This window comes from Tiliqua scincoides, chromosome 6, assembly GCF_035046505.1.
Source record: "Tiliqua scincoides isolate rTilSci1 chromosome 6, rTilSci1.hap2, whole genome shotgun sequence".
Lineage (NCBI taxonomy): Eukaryota > Metazoa > Chordata > Lepidosauria > Squamata > Scincidae > Tiliqua > Tiliqua scincoides.
Window position 1 is genome coordinate 59298404 of NC_089826.1, and position 14644 is coordinate 59313047.

At 42.2% G+C, this 14644-nt stretch overlaps 1 protein-coding gene across 1 annotated transcript in view; it reads left to right on the plus strand.

Moving 5' to 3' along the window:
• WWC2 (WW and C2 domain containing 2) overlaps window positions 1–14644 on the plus strand; it is a 137774-nt gene that overhangs the window by 43537 nt on the left and 79593 nt on the right. The window contains exon 2 of the mRNA XM_066631782.1: window positions 5429–5538. Within this exon, the coding sequence (XP_066487879.1) occupies window positions 5429–5538 (110 nt within the window). The remainder of the gene's footprint in view (window positions 1–5428; window positions 5539–14644) is intronic.

Sequence of the window (14644 nt, forward strand, 5' to 3'; positions counted from 1 at the left end):
TGGGGTTTTTAGGGCAAAAGCATGAAAAATTGCATTCCTTTTTCACTTTGGCCTGCTCACTCATTATTTTCTGGGGAAAAATTGCAAACTTATAAGTTACATGTTTTTTGTCTCCAATCCCTTTCTGCACAGAAAAAGTAATGAACAAACTGGTTGCCGTGCATTCATTTGAACACAGGATCTCCCTAACCCTGCAACCCATCCCTGGTCTGCAAAGGAAAACAGACCTTAGGGTCAGGAAAGTCTGCATTCAAGTACATGTGGTACAGTCTAGTATACTTGTTTTGTCTGTGCATTAAAGGGGCAGCGGAGGGAGAGCTGAGACTCTTAACCACACAGAGATTTCTTTCTAGAAAGTAGCAATTGAACAGGACCTTTGTCTGTTTTGTTACATTTCCCTTTTATGACTTGCTTCTAGTCAAGTCAAAAACCAGATAAGCACTGAAATAATAAACTATACCCGAAGGCAATTTGCACTCAATATTTTCTGGGTCTTTAAACTTTACTTCCTACATGGAGTAAAATTACACTGAAATGTCAATCATCTGCTATGGCATTGTGGATACAATATTTGGTCTTATGCTTCTTATCTCCCAAGTTAAAAAAAAAAAAGTGTGTCAAATGTCAGCCTAAATCTACCATCCTAACCTAACTGGTCCGTCTCATTGACTTCTTGAGATCAATGGAACAAACTTTTGAGAAATGTATGAGAATTTCCCTGTTCGAGAATGACAGGGTCATTTTAGCTGAGCATTCTGTTTTGACAACAGCCAACCAGAAGCTTTTGGAAATTTGCAGGTAAAATAAGAAATTGGAAGCCATCCCTTTGTTTACCTCCGGCATCTGGTATTCAGGATAATTGCCAATGTTAGACCTGTCCTTCATAAGTTTGCCTAAGTTTTTAAAAATGGCTTTTAAAAAGTCATCTTAGCTAGTGCTCATCACCACATCTAAGGGCAGCTGAATTCCCTAATAAGTGTCTTGCTTTTGTCGGTCCTTAGTTTAGAATCAGTCTGTGAAACTATGGTTGCAATCCTATCCACACTTTCCTGAGAGCAAGCTCCATTTACTATAATGGGCCTTATTCTGAGTAGACATGCATAGGATTGGGCTCTTAGTGTTAGGATTTTTCTTGCTGAAACTTCACTGAAAAATTTTGCGAAAGCTGGCAAGGATTGTACGCATGACTTCACTCCAGGACAGCAGACTGTAGCATTCTGTAAGCACGTGAAGCATGAAGGGGCATTCCTTATGTGCTTACAGCAGAGTGTTTTTGTAAGGAACTTTTTTGAATGAACGCTATTGATTTTGTTTTCATACACTCATGAAATACTTGCTTCCTACCTAGTCTGACTGAACTGATGTGGCTGCAGAACTTTGTAAGATCCTCTTAGGGCTCTAGAGTTCTCTGTTCAGCATTGCTCTGAATCTGAAAGTACACAGTCCAGCATTCACCCTCTCTCCTGAATTTTATGCGCTGGTCCCTAATATTTATGTTGCTTATTAACTAAGGCTGCAATCCTATCCACACTTTCCTGGGAGTAAGACCTATTGGACACAATGGAACTTACTTCTGGGTAGACTTGCATAGAATTGTGTCTGGAGACTGGCACAGTCTTATTGTGGTTCTGCACTGCTGAATCGACTACTCCATCAGCATGGACGGTCACAAATGTGCCTTAGAACATGTTGCGACAGTGTAGGAATTAGCAGCGCTGGTGGGAAGGCCTGCGCCATCCTGCTGGTGCCAATGCAGTCTTTCCAGGAAAAAAGCAGGGGAAGATCTGGGAAGGAGGTCCTGGAAGGGGTGTGGGATCAGCAGCTCCTGCGCATTGTATTCTATCCTCCTTCCCATGCCAAGTCCACTGGCACAGATCCACCCGGAAGTGCACCAGCAATTTAGCAGATGCAGGTTCAAGTAGACCCATTACTGCAGCTGGGGCTTTCTGTGGGACAAGGGAACAAATGTCCTCTGAGCTCAAGAAGACCTTGAATCACAAAATTCCCCCACACGATACAGTGTAAGCTGTGCTAGCCCTGCTGCATCAGCATGGAGGAATTTCAAAAGGATTGGGCTGCCAGTTACCTTTTGCAAGATCTGATAAAGAACACTGCACAAGTGTATAAAAATAAAGGTGGGACAGATTGCATGTTGACTAGTACAGAAAGGTGGTCATAGACACGAATTCCTTTACAGCTCTACTCTATAGCTCTTCAGGAATTGGTTATTTATTAAGTAGTGATCAGGCTCTCTCTTTTTAGTTAAAGTCCAAAATGTACACATTTAATGGTTTCCTGTATTGATGGAGCTTGACTCCCCCACCCCTCCTTGGCAGTTGAACATTATCCCCTGTTTTGCTTCCTTGTTTTTGTCTGCCTATCAGCTCAGTGCTGTTCTTCCATTTAAAACTGCTTCACACAGAATAAATGTACTATGCAGAAGTAAAGATGTGAAGGCCCATTTTTTAAAAAATGAAGGAACTGAGGCTTTTTCTGTGGCATTTTTCTGTTTACTGAACCATTTTTCCAGCGGAAACATGGGAAATTTGGAAAAACACTGGGGAATAAAACTTGTTCTGAAATATTTTCTCCTGGAGTGAATGAAATATGTTCTTAAAATAAGATTTTAAAAATACTGTTTCTGCTCTTCATTCCTTCAAAATGCTTTCTAATAACTGCAGGACCATTTATTTATTTAGCTACATAGTTTGCTTTGTGAATGACTTTTTGTTGAAATGCGACATGTATATTCTTAATAGTAATAAAATATTAGACCATTCGAACTCCTATGTAACATGGATAGCTCTCAAATCTTATGTGCTTCACATTCGTCCATCTTCTGTAGCGTGTGAAAGAAACTGGTTCATATTTAGAAAAGTACATTTAGCCTTTAATACCAAGATTTGCTGACAGCTTTTAACGCCATACTCTGTTATACTGGAGGCGAATTGTATGTTTTCTCAGAGAGCTGGAAGCATTTTTGACAGAGGGACTGTTTGTGAAAATGATTGAATTTGCAACAGGGCTTTTCTGTGGTGTCCCCCACAATGTGGAGCTCCATCCTATGTGAAATGTGATTGGCTTGTTTCAACAAGCTGGCTAATCTGTTGTAGCATCTCTCCATTATAAGTTTGCTCTTTTCTGCCTCTCTTACTCTCACTCATGATTTTGCTGTTGTTCATGAACTTTATTCCATTGTAGTTGAACTGTGTTTTTCATCTCTCCTCTCTGAAGGATCTTACAGAGTGGGCAGATTCATGATGTGAGAGAACTACCTATTGAAAATAATCCAGTTATATTTCTCATACGTATAATGCTCAAAGCATCACTGCCCAAGTAGTGTTTTGTCAATTTAATGCCCTGATCCTATTTAAGTGTAAGCTTCATTGATTTTTTTCTAATAGAGCCAAATCTAACGAAGGTTGCTAAGCTGCCTTTGAGACAATTAGTGACTTAAAACTATATGCATCTCTGAAACATCCTAATGGCTGGGGATGAGAATCTCTGAGGAAGTAATCTTGGAAGCAAAAATCTAGCTGTCAATATCCAGTGTTTGTATTTATCCAGGGTCAGTTCTGCAAATAAGCTGTGTGCTTCAGAGTCACAGAGCATTATGTCTCTTGGAAAGCTACCATCCTGATGCTTTGGAACTATTTTCCTAGATAGATAGACAGTGCACTGCACTGTTGTGGTGCAGTGCTTTCTCACATGGCACTGTCCCCTTTCTAATGTGGCTGTTAGTTGGAACAGGTAGCAGGCTGTCAAGCAACTGGCTGTCCTTTCCAGTCAGACAGGCTGAAAAATTGTGACCTCTGGGGCTTCCCCAGGCCTCCTAATGCCTTATAAGGCATTTAAAAAGTCAAACCGGAAGTTTTTGCCTTCTAAGGCTCAGACTGAGCCCAGCAGAGGGCATGGATGGATGTCCCCAGAAGGGGCGTGCGTGGGGGAAGGGCGCATGCGGGGGGGGGGGGTCTGTGAACCAGATCTGCCAATAAGTGAATCTATAGATACGGGATCTATGTATACAGGGGCCCTGTACTATTACAGCAATATACAAAGTTTTGTAATGAGACAACAGTGAGAGGTCTTTACGTCAAAGAGCTTACAATCTCTTGCAGTGAGAGAAGGGAGAGGGATGATCAACCTGGCAAAGGATGAATATGAGCACACGCAGTTGCTAGTTTGGCACTGCTGGAGACTTTGGAATCCTGACTCAGCTTATGTGCCAGGAAGCTTGGCCACCATGAACTCCCCAATACCTTCATTAGTCTGTTCAGAACATGCAGAATGGCTTTGGCATTGCTTGTGGTAGTCTGGAAATTTGTTAGAACGTACAAGAGGGTGGAACATCCATGAGATACAAGCCAAGAAGCAAGATGATAACTCTTGATGGAGAAGGGTTAAAATGTGTCTAATAATTGGGTAATTGTTTATAATTACGTTTACGTTGGAAGAAAAATATGTTGTGGGGATATTCATGCTTTTAATATGAAATGGAACACTACCTGCTGAAAGAGGGGGAAATCCTATTTAACCTATTAGTTTTGAAGATGCTTCGTTTGAAGAGCTGATGACTCTGTAGCTCCCTCGCTTGCCCAGAGCTACCCTTGCAGTAGATGGACTGAGCTGTTTTCTGAGTTATCCCTAGGCTCCACTTTCCACACCTTTCCTGCTGCCAAGACTGAGCTGAAGGCTGCATATTTCCCTTTACAGACACCTGGCTGCAATTATTTTTGAATGTTTTGGCTAGGATACCGCTGCAGCACATTTTTCTGACCATTCTTGATAAGCAAAATGTTGATTTTTGTCATATGGACCAAATGAAACATGATTGAAACACACCTAATTGTTTAAACCTGAGTATCCCCAGTCACATATGAAGTGGGCTATTGGTGGTTCAGTTTTTTTTAGAGCAAAAAAAAAAAAGGGCTTCGTTGATAGGGTGCTGAACCCTTTCCCTACTAGCAGCTACTTTCCCTTGGCTTTTGATCAAGTCCTTTTCTTTTAGCCGAATTTGAATTTGGTGTCAAATCTCAGTTGAAGAGAAAAGCACTTGGGAGGACAGACTGCCAAGAGGTATGCTGCAGGGGAGGTGTTTTAGTCCCCCCACCACATATATCCTCAATTTTGCTCAAACATCACCTCCTGACTGGAGCAGCCCTGGATTTGAAAATGGCTAGTTTTGAAGAAAATAAATATACTGACGGGTTTTTTAAAGGCTGTATTTATATGTATGTATTTTTGGCATCTCACCCTCATCAATGTTTCTTAAACAATCCTTTTTTGGTTTGTCTTTGAAAGTGGAGATATTGAACAGGATAGTGCCTGAATTGACGCTTCTGAATCAATTTGCTTAATTTTCTCAATGTGTATGTCTAGGAAGAATTCCATAATCTTAATTCAATTACTTTCTGATTTTTGTTTCTAGGTTAACAAAGCCATTATCCTTTGCAGACTGTGTTGGAGATGAACTACCATGGGGATGGGAAGCGGCATACGACCCTCAGATTGGTGTCTACTATATCGACCACATAAACCGTAAGTGTTTTCTCTAAGTGCTGTATTGATTATATAAGAAGGCTTAGCCAGATTAGATTCTGTTGTTAGACTGGTAACAAGGACTTGAAGAGGAAAGATTTCTTATGAGACAGTTGAAATTCCCCACAGCAGTTCTCCTAGTTTATTTTTCTAGGAAAAGTACTACTGCCTCCCTCTGCTGTTTTCTCTCCCCACCTTCAGTGTCATTTACTACTCATAGATCTCCTTGCCTATCAAGAGCATTCAAAATTTGAGGTCACTAAATGGAGTTCAGAAGTACACAGGAGAGTCTGACCTCAAACCTGTGTGTGACTGATTCAAATATTGTATCATTATGGGTATACAAGCCTAGAGTAAAAACTGTACAATTTTGCCAGAACATAACATCCAAACTGGTTGCAAGTATCTACTTTTTCCTGGAGAAGCATTGTAGCTCAGTGATGGAGCACTTGGGTTGTATGCAGAAGGTCCCAGGTTCAATCTCTGGTATCCCCAGGTAGTAGATGGGAAAGATTCCAGTCTGAGAGTTGAGGCCATTCGCTAGACAGCTTTAGACAGTTGATGGGCCAGTGGTATGGCTCGGTACAGTCGGACCACAGTTTTCAGAATCCCTGTGGATGCACAAAACTGCAGATAATTGAATCCATGATTTGGGCTGACATTCAGGTATAGGGGGTATCTAAGGGCCAGGTGGAGGCTGCACATGGCCTCCCTGGATCTTAGCAGGCCCCAGAAGGTCTAAGAAACCAACTTCTGGTTTTCACTAAAACTGGAAGTTGATTTCTAAGGCCTTCTGGTAACCTACTGAGGTCTCCCTGGACCTCAGACTCCTCGGACCTCAAAGGTTTTTGTTCACGTCCAGTAGGTGCAGATTGGCCGTCCTGGTCAGGACCCATGATGGGTGGCATCTTCATATGTTCAGAGGCAAAGTCCATATGCAGGACCCCTTACAATTCATATATATAAATGGGGGGGGGGGAGGAAACAAAACATCCTCAAATTGTTCAATATTTTGTTCAAAACAAAACATCCTCAAATTGAACATCCTCAAAAATCTAGTAGACAGGCTTGCCAGAAAACTTTCCAGATCTGTTGCTTTATCCTGCCATGCAGAATCGTAGTAAATGTTAGGCATGTTCTAGTCTGTTTGTGTGAGGCTGGGATGAGGACCAATTATAATATGATTAAAAGTAGAAAAACTATAAGTGATTTACAGCCCAGTTCTAACCTGTGCTGGCACTGCCTCCAGTGCAGGTTTGGAGGCAGCTGGAGGTTTCCTTGGGGTAAGGGGATATATTTCCTCATACCCTGGATAAAACCTCAGCCACCCCTATAGGGTTTCTTGGATCCACGCCAGCCATTTAGCTGGCACAAATCCAGAGGCCCAGTGTAACACCGGGCAAGCCAGAAGAGGAGTTCAGGTATGGCAGAGGCTTGCTCTCCTATCCCACCACACTGCTGGCTCCAATCCACCCCCAATCAGACCTCGTCCCACCAAGAAACACTCCTTCCCACCACCCATCGATGTTCCTGTGCCACTCAGCACAGCCTTATTGTGCTGGCTGGCACTGGTCCTGGCTGCAGTGCTGGAAGGCTGGCGCAGTTTGTTGGTCTGGTGTTACCAGCTGTCACAGATGTGGCTTATGGCATATTTATGACACTCTGAGCCAGTGCTGGGGCAGCTGCACCAGCTCAACTGGCAGTTAGGATTGCACTGTGAATGACAGATGTGGGCTCTGTGAAGAATACCACTCCTCACCCAGTCCTTACTACAGAAAGAAATGCACATTTCATATAATAAGCAGTTTGATGCTGAGATTAAAAGGGCCTGGATTTCAAATAAAAGTAGTATGTCACATTCTCTGATACTTCAGAGATCAGCATCAAGGAACAATGACCAGGTTTTGTCAAGTGTACTACTTCTGGCTAGGAGCGTTGGAAGCTCTTGTATACCAAGTCAGACCATTGATCCATCCAGCTAAGTATTGTCAGCACTGACTGGCAGAGTCTCTCCAGTATTTCAGAAAACAATTGTTCTGCACCTTGCTTGTGTATACTGGGGCAGTGTTTCTCTAACTGTGGGTCAGGACCCACTAGGTGTGTCACGAGCCAATTTCAAGTGAGTCCCCATTCATTTAAATATTTTAGTTTTAATGTATTGGACTTGATGCTACCATGGTATACGACTGAATCTGGGGAAATGTTACAGATCTGTACTTTTAACAAGCTACTACGACGTATATTCTTTTATCAATTATATTAAGTGGGACTTACTCCTGGCTAAGTGTGGGTAGGATTAGAGCCTAGGATTGTTAAAAATTTTCCTGCTTGATAATGTCACTTCCAGTCATGACTTCACTTCTGGTGGGTCATGACAGATTCTCTTTCTAAAAAGTGGGTCCCGGTGCTAAATACATGAGAACCACTGGCCTAGAGGAAATGATTCCACTCTCTCTTCCTCCCTCCCAATGTACTGAATATACAACAGTGTAATGTGGAAATTTATCACAGAGCATCTGATACAGTACTGTTTTACCTGTGAAAGCTCCTGTCAAATTGAAATTGGTCTCCATGGTGTGATAGCAATTTCTGTCTCTTTAACATTATGCACCTATAGCAAAGGAAAAGCCTTATGGTTAATTATGGTTAAAGTATTTCCAGTCTAATTGACCTGGGTAAATATTGGAAGGCAGCATGCAAAGGAGCATCTCAAGAAGACAGTGTGGTAGAAGAGACCCATGGGCCAGCTAGTGATGATTGCCCTAGAGCAGGGCTGCCCAAACCCCGGCCCGGGAGCCACTTGTGGCCCTCAGGAGCTCCCAATCTGGCCCTCAGGGAGCTCCCAGTCTCCAGTGAGCCTCTGGCCCTCCAGAGACTTGCTGGAGCCCATGCTGGCCTGACACAACTGCTCTTAGCATGAGTACAACTGTTCAACCTCTCACCTGAGCTGTGGGACGGAGGCTCCCTCCACTACTTGTTGTTTCACGTCTGTGATGCAGCAGTGGCAGTGAAGGAAAGGCTGGTCTTGCTTTGTGCAACGCCTTTTATAGGCCATGAGCTATTGCAAGACCTTCATTTATTCATGTAAGTTCCATCTCTAATAAATTAATTTATGTAAATTTATTCAAATTTTCAATGTAAATTAATTCATTTTTTCCCCGGCCCCTGACACACTGTCAGAGAGATCATGTGGCCCTCCTGCCAAAACGTTTGGATGCTGCTGCCCTAGAGCAACAGATCAGGGCTGGCACAAGAGCCAAGATAAAAATTTTATTAGAACCAGGCCCCATATAAATATTCCATTTTCCATTTTGTCCTTACAGAACCAAGATCACAAGTATCTAGCTATGAGGAGGACAGTGGTGATCCTGACCCCTGAACTGCCAGAGGCCAAGACCTGGGGCCAAGACCCATGGCAGAGCTGCCACCCCTCCACTGTGCCTCCCTTCCAGGGACCCAGGGAGATGGCACACACCCTCCTCGATCCTCCAAAGGCCTTATAAAAGCCTTGGAGGGCTGAAAAAAATCACTTCCGATTTCACAGAGGAAACCAGAAGTGAAATTATAACAGCCTTAGAAGGCATTCTGAGGGCTGGTGAAGCCTCCCCAACCCTCATAAGACCCAAGGGCTTAAAAATGTCACTTCTAGTTTCCTCTATGAAATTGGAAGTGTTTTTTTCGGCCCTCTGAAGCCTTTACAAGGCCTTTGGAAGGCTGGGGAAGCAGCGTGCTGCTTCCCTGCCCCTCAAAATGTTTCTGGTCTTTTGCCCTAAGTGGTGCGAGGAGGGGGTGCTATGGGCGGGTGGATGGCAATACCACCCCCCAGCCCGTCACCTGGGACATTTGTCCCCCTTGCCCCCTTTCAGGTACGCCACTGGTGGATGAGGAAACAAGCATTAAATGGTCCTTGTTCAGTCCTTAGCAAAACTGACCCTGTGACCGTCTGCTCGGATTTGTTGTGCTGCAGGCTTTCACTGGGCATAATGCATCTGATAGCCCCAAAATACAAATATTTATAACTAATTCCCTGCTTTCTTGCTACTTGCCCCCCTCCCGTGTGTTTTATGGATGGTGAGGGAATGGATGAGCTTTTGTTTAGTTAAACTGGTTTTTCCTCATTGCTTGACACTGAAGAATTGGGTACTTAATTCTCTGTTGGTGGTATATTAATCCATGTTGACACAGCAGTTTTGCTGCAGCTTTTTCTGGAGTTCAGTAGACATTGGGTATGTCGGATGTAGGAGCTGGTGTGCTGAAGAGAAACACTCTTTGTTTGAGTTACTGGAAGGTAAGCTGCCTAGGATAAGGGTCAGAAGCAGGTCATTTCTCTTTTGCATGCTGAAGTTCAGATTATAGCTTTTAATTCACCTGACTGGAATGCAACGGTCTGATAATTGTGAGCTGCAGCGCACAAGAGTTTACAGTTAAAAGTTAATGAATCTTTTAGTAGAAATGGCATTTTGGGGGTGTTCCTGTATACATTATCAGTTGTGCAGAAGTCCTAGATGAGGAATTAACTTCTGCACTACCTGCATGAGTGTAAGTCTTTCAGATAAAGTGTGATGTCCTCTTATATTGAGCAGGGGGAGAGGGAGTTGTCCAGTTTCACCCCAGCATAGTGGCTATTCCTGGTGCTTCTTTTGCATCTTTTTTTTTTTTTTAGATTGTGAACTCTTGGAGACAGGAACTATTTATGTTTGTATGTTTATTTAGCTGTGTAAGCCACTTTGTGAACTACTTTTTATTTAAAAGTGGTATGATGAAGATGATGATACTTTTTCCCCATTGCTTTTTTTTCTGGTCTGTATGCATTTTGCTTTATAAAACAAATTGCTCACCTTTATAATACAGCAATGCAGATATTGTTTTAAAGACTTGGGAGGTGGGCAGGCCACCTCCCAACCCCTTTTGTATTGCCTCCATTCTCATCTGAGAGCAGACATAATGTTGTCAATAAGGCTCTAATTTATGTGCCCCAGTGTTCATGGTCAAGGTAACATTTGAACGAGGAATTCAGTAGGAAACGGTCAAATCAGGTTTAGATGTCATACAAAACTATGATTAAACCATGCGAGTGTGACTCAGGCTGCTCTTGTTGTTTTTGATTGGACTGAAGGCAAAAGAGCATCAGGCTGCACAGGCCTTTGGATAAAAGGCCACTCTGGTTTGTTGGAGCATCATTCGCTCCTCACCATCTTGCAAGAAGTCTTGCCTTGGAAAATTCCATGCCAACCTGCACTTTACTTTGCCATCCTGTTCAGAACTACTAACAATGCCATGACCTGGAATGTTTTTGGTTCTGTATAAACCAGATACTTTATGGCCAGAAAAGATGCACTTCCACTGTCCCCTCCACTGCGCTTCCACTGCTTTTCAAACTCTTTGCCTTTACATCCCTGCCTGAACTGGGAGTTGGCTGCATCTTGACTAACAAGCCCTGCATCTCCTACTTAACCACAGCAGATATGGGTTGGTAACATTGGCCCTCTGCATTCCTGACCATTGGCCCCAATACATACCATCTTCAGTGTCTTGTGTGCAGTCAAATGTACACATGCTTAGTGTTTTTATCCCCTCCTCCTTTCTTTGGTGTGACTGTATGAGTGTGGATGACTTTAGGACTCTTTTTGGTCTATATTGTACCAAGAAGCATAAAGACCTGGAGGTGAGCCTGAGGTCTTCTTTTCAGGTGGATACCATTAACTGTTCATCTCACAATATAGTCGCCCCCCCTTCAAATATTCTAAAAGCTATTTCTTCAAGGCTGAGAGGTGAAAGCATCTTTGGCTAACAAGCAGCTATGGTGCCGATTTCCATATGGTCACATATGGTGCTCTCTATGTGGTGAGAGTGACAACATCCCTCACTGAAAGTGACTGAAGTGCTTTATGGCCCCTCAAGGAGCTCACCTTGCATTTAGCTGCAGTTCCAGGTCACACTGAACTCCAACTGAAGCCACAGGTTTGTGCTGTATCTGGAATTATTGGTTCTTTCTAGTCTGTTTCCCCTTTCTTTTCCAGCTCTCTGCTTATACCTAATACCATACAAACCCCAGTTCCTTATCCCTCTGGGCAATCTCCCTCATTTTCCTAGATATGTTTCCCTGTAAACATTTCCCCTTCTGTATTTCCCACTCATCTTTTCTTCCTTCCTCCGTTTTACAAGTCTACACATCTATCCTTCTGAAGATTTCCTCTTTTTCTTGTAGTGCCTAGTATTTACTACCATTCAGGCTTAGCTGTGTGCACACAGATGTGCATTGCTTTGGATATTTCCTGATTCCCACCCTCTAATTGTATAATTCCCCCCCCCCCCAGTAAGCTGTAGTGTGTTGCGCCTTTATCTTTGTTTCTTTCTCATCCTTATTTCATACTAAACCATTGAATGTGCCGCACACAGTTACGCCTAGGTCCCCCCCACACATGTTCAAATTCTCCACATGCATATATATTACATACAACTCAGAGCATGCTTAGTAACACCAGCCTTAACCTTGATCTGCGGTATGATATTCCTAATACTAATGTATTTCACGTGTGTGTGAGAGGAAGGGAGGAGAGGGATTACTAGAATATTTCCATCTGACCTTTCCCTTCCCAACAGGGAGATGCTCAAGGCAGTTTACAATCAATTAAAACAAAACACTATTGACAATGATAAATCCAGAAGCAAAAATAGTTGTTGGAACAGTTGAAGTGAAGAGCTCTGCATGTTCTAATATGCCATATGAGTGCCAAATGATGTAACAGCCATGATAATCCAAACTCTTGGTTTTAAAACATGATATTTCTAGCTTGGCAATTTTCAACCAGTGTGCTGTGGTTCATTGGTGTACCTTGAATAGTCCACAGGTGTACTGTGGAAGTTTGAGGGAGGGTCATTTATTAGTAAGGCCGTTGTGGGATGTGAGCCACCCAACAGCATGGTGTACCTTGTCAATTGTCAAAAAACCAATGGTGTGCCTTGACAGTTTTAGCATTTTGTCAGTGTGCCTTGAAATGGAAAAGGTTGAAAATCGCTGCTAGCTCTAGTTGACTTTGAAAATTTGACGACTTCTTGTTTGTTTTTCAGTTGTCATCCCATCTTTTGGTACAGACAAGTTACAAAGAGGTTAAAACATACTGAGCTTGATGCACTGTGTCTTGTTGATATGGCTTTAGTGTCACAGTTCAATAAAGAAGCATTGTTTACCAGCCATACGGCTGATGTTGTGCCCAGTTTGTATTTCAGACTCGGAAACTAAAATAAGTGAAAAAGAAGCATTGGTGTTTCTCAACATGTTCAAAGTGTGTTTAAGTTCAAGCCATTCACATATATAGTTTTCTTCTTTTGGGAAGCTGCCACAAGGCTTTTCACATTTGGAGTAAGCTACCTTCAAATGACACTATTTCAGGATACATGTAACATGTACAGCTTATAGTTACCTCTTCATGCAAATTTTTTTTCCATAGACCACTTATATCTCAGATTAAAAAAAAAAGAACAGTGTATATTTATATATAAAAACTTATGTAATCGTTAGCATGGTCTCTGTCACAGTCCATGATTAATTACTGTTTGTGCTCCACTTCTGATTCTGGAAATCAGTTGAGCTGAAGTGAATACTATTGAGGCAGTTAATGATTACTGTATACGTGATGGGCTTTGATAAGCTGTTTGCCTAGGCAGCCTGAACTTCAGCAGGGGAAGAGAAAACATCATCCTGCGTTAAAATTACACTGTGTGTTTCCTTTTCAAGCAAAAAACAGTTGGACCAAATCATAAGTAAACAAATTGCCATGCCTTCATAACCACTTTAAGGTGGTTTTAGAATGTGTGGGTGGCAGATCGGATTGGGCCACCCCATTTGGGCTGCCCCCAGCAACACCAATCCCACAACAAAGAAGTTTAGAAGCCCTTCTTTTGTGCACAGTAGGTAGTAGGGAAGGTAAGTAACAAATTGCGAGCTAGGGATTTTGAGGCAATGGTTACAGTGCAAAAATTGTGCTCTGCCCTAGTCCTTCATAGTAAGAACTGTGAAGAGAAACAGAATGGTGTAGTGGTTCAGGAGTTGGACTTTATTTTGGAAGATCCAGGTTCAAATCTCTGTTCAGCCATGAGGCTTCCTGGGTGACCTTGGGCCAGTCACACTCTCTTAGCCTCACCTACCTCACAGGGTTGTTTTGAGGACAAGTGGAGGGAAGGAACCATGTACATCACCCTGAACTCTTTGAGGAAGGGTGGTATAAAAATGTGATAAGTAAACAGTGAAGTAGTTACTCTTGTTAAAAAGGATGCAGAACTTCAGCCTTTAGGGTTGATAACAGCATTTTGCATTTTTTAAACACTCTGCGTAGATAGCTAAACATGCTATCAATTACTCTCATAAATCTATTCCTAATAGATTGTGTGGGTTAGACTGAGCCTCTAACCTTCCTTTACTTTTCTTTTCTTTTTTTAATTTTATAGAAATGTAGATGCAGGAGGAAGTATAACTTGGTTACTCAGAAAAAGAAGAAACTCTAGTCTTTACTGTTTGGTTTAAGAGCACAAGAATTTTATTTGAGCAAGTAGTAGAGCAAGAGTGTCCAAAGGATTAAAGGTTATTTTTCCAACCCAAGAAATTACATTCTGTTTTTTTTTCTGTTGGAGCACAAGAATACAAAGCATTCATGACCCTCTGGAAGATCATATGCATTGCACAAAAGGGCAGTTAACTCAGATAATAGATATCAGTTCCATGGTATGACATTTCCATCAAACCTGACAGAGTTGAGAGAAATGCTCTTTGTCACGGACTCACAATTACACTGAAATTTATCCAGGTAGGTTGTGATGTCCTATCTGACTCTGTGAACCAGGTCCTCAAATTTACATACATTTTTCTCTGAGAAAATATAGTTTTATAAAAAGAAGAAAAGGTATTATGGATCTTCTAGTTTATGTTTAGGTGTGGTTCCCCCCCCCCAAATTATTTATAAAAAACCATTTTCCTGCTGTTGTTGGTATGTTCCAAGTACTAGAAGCTCCAGAGCAGCATATCCACAGCTGTCTCTCACCACCCTATTATGTAAGGAAAATCTGAATTATGTCCAACTTATTTGACTTGCTCTTATTTGAGGCTTCA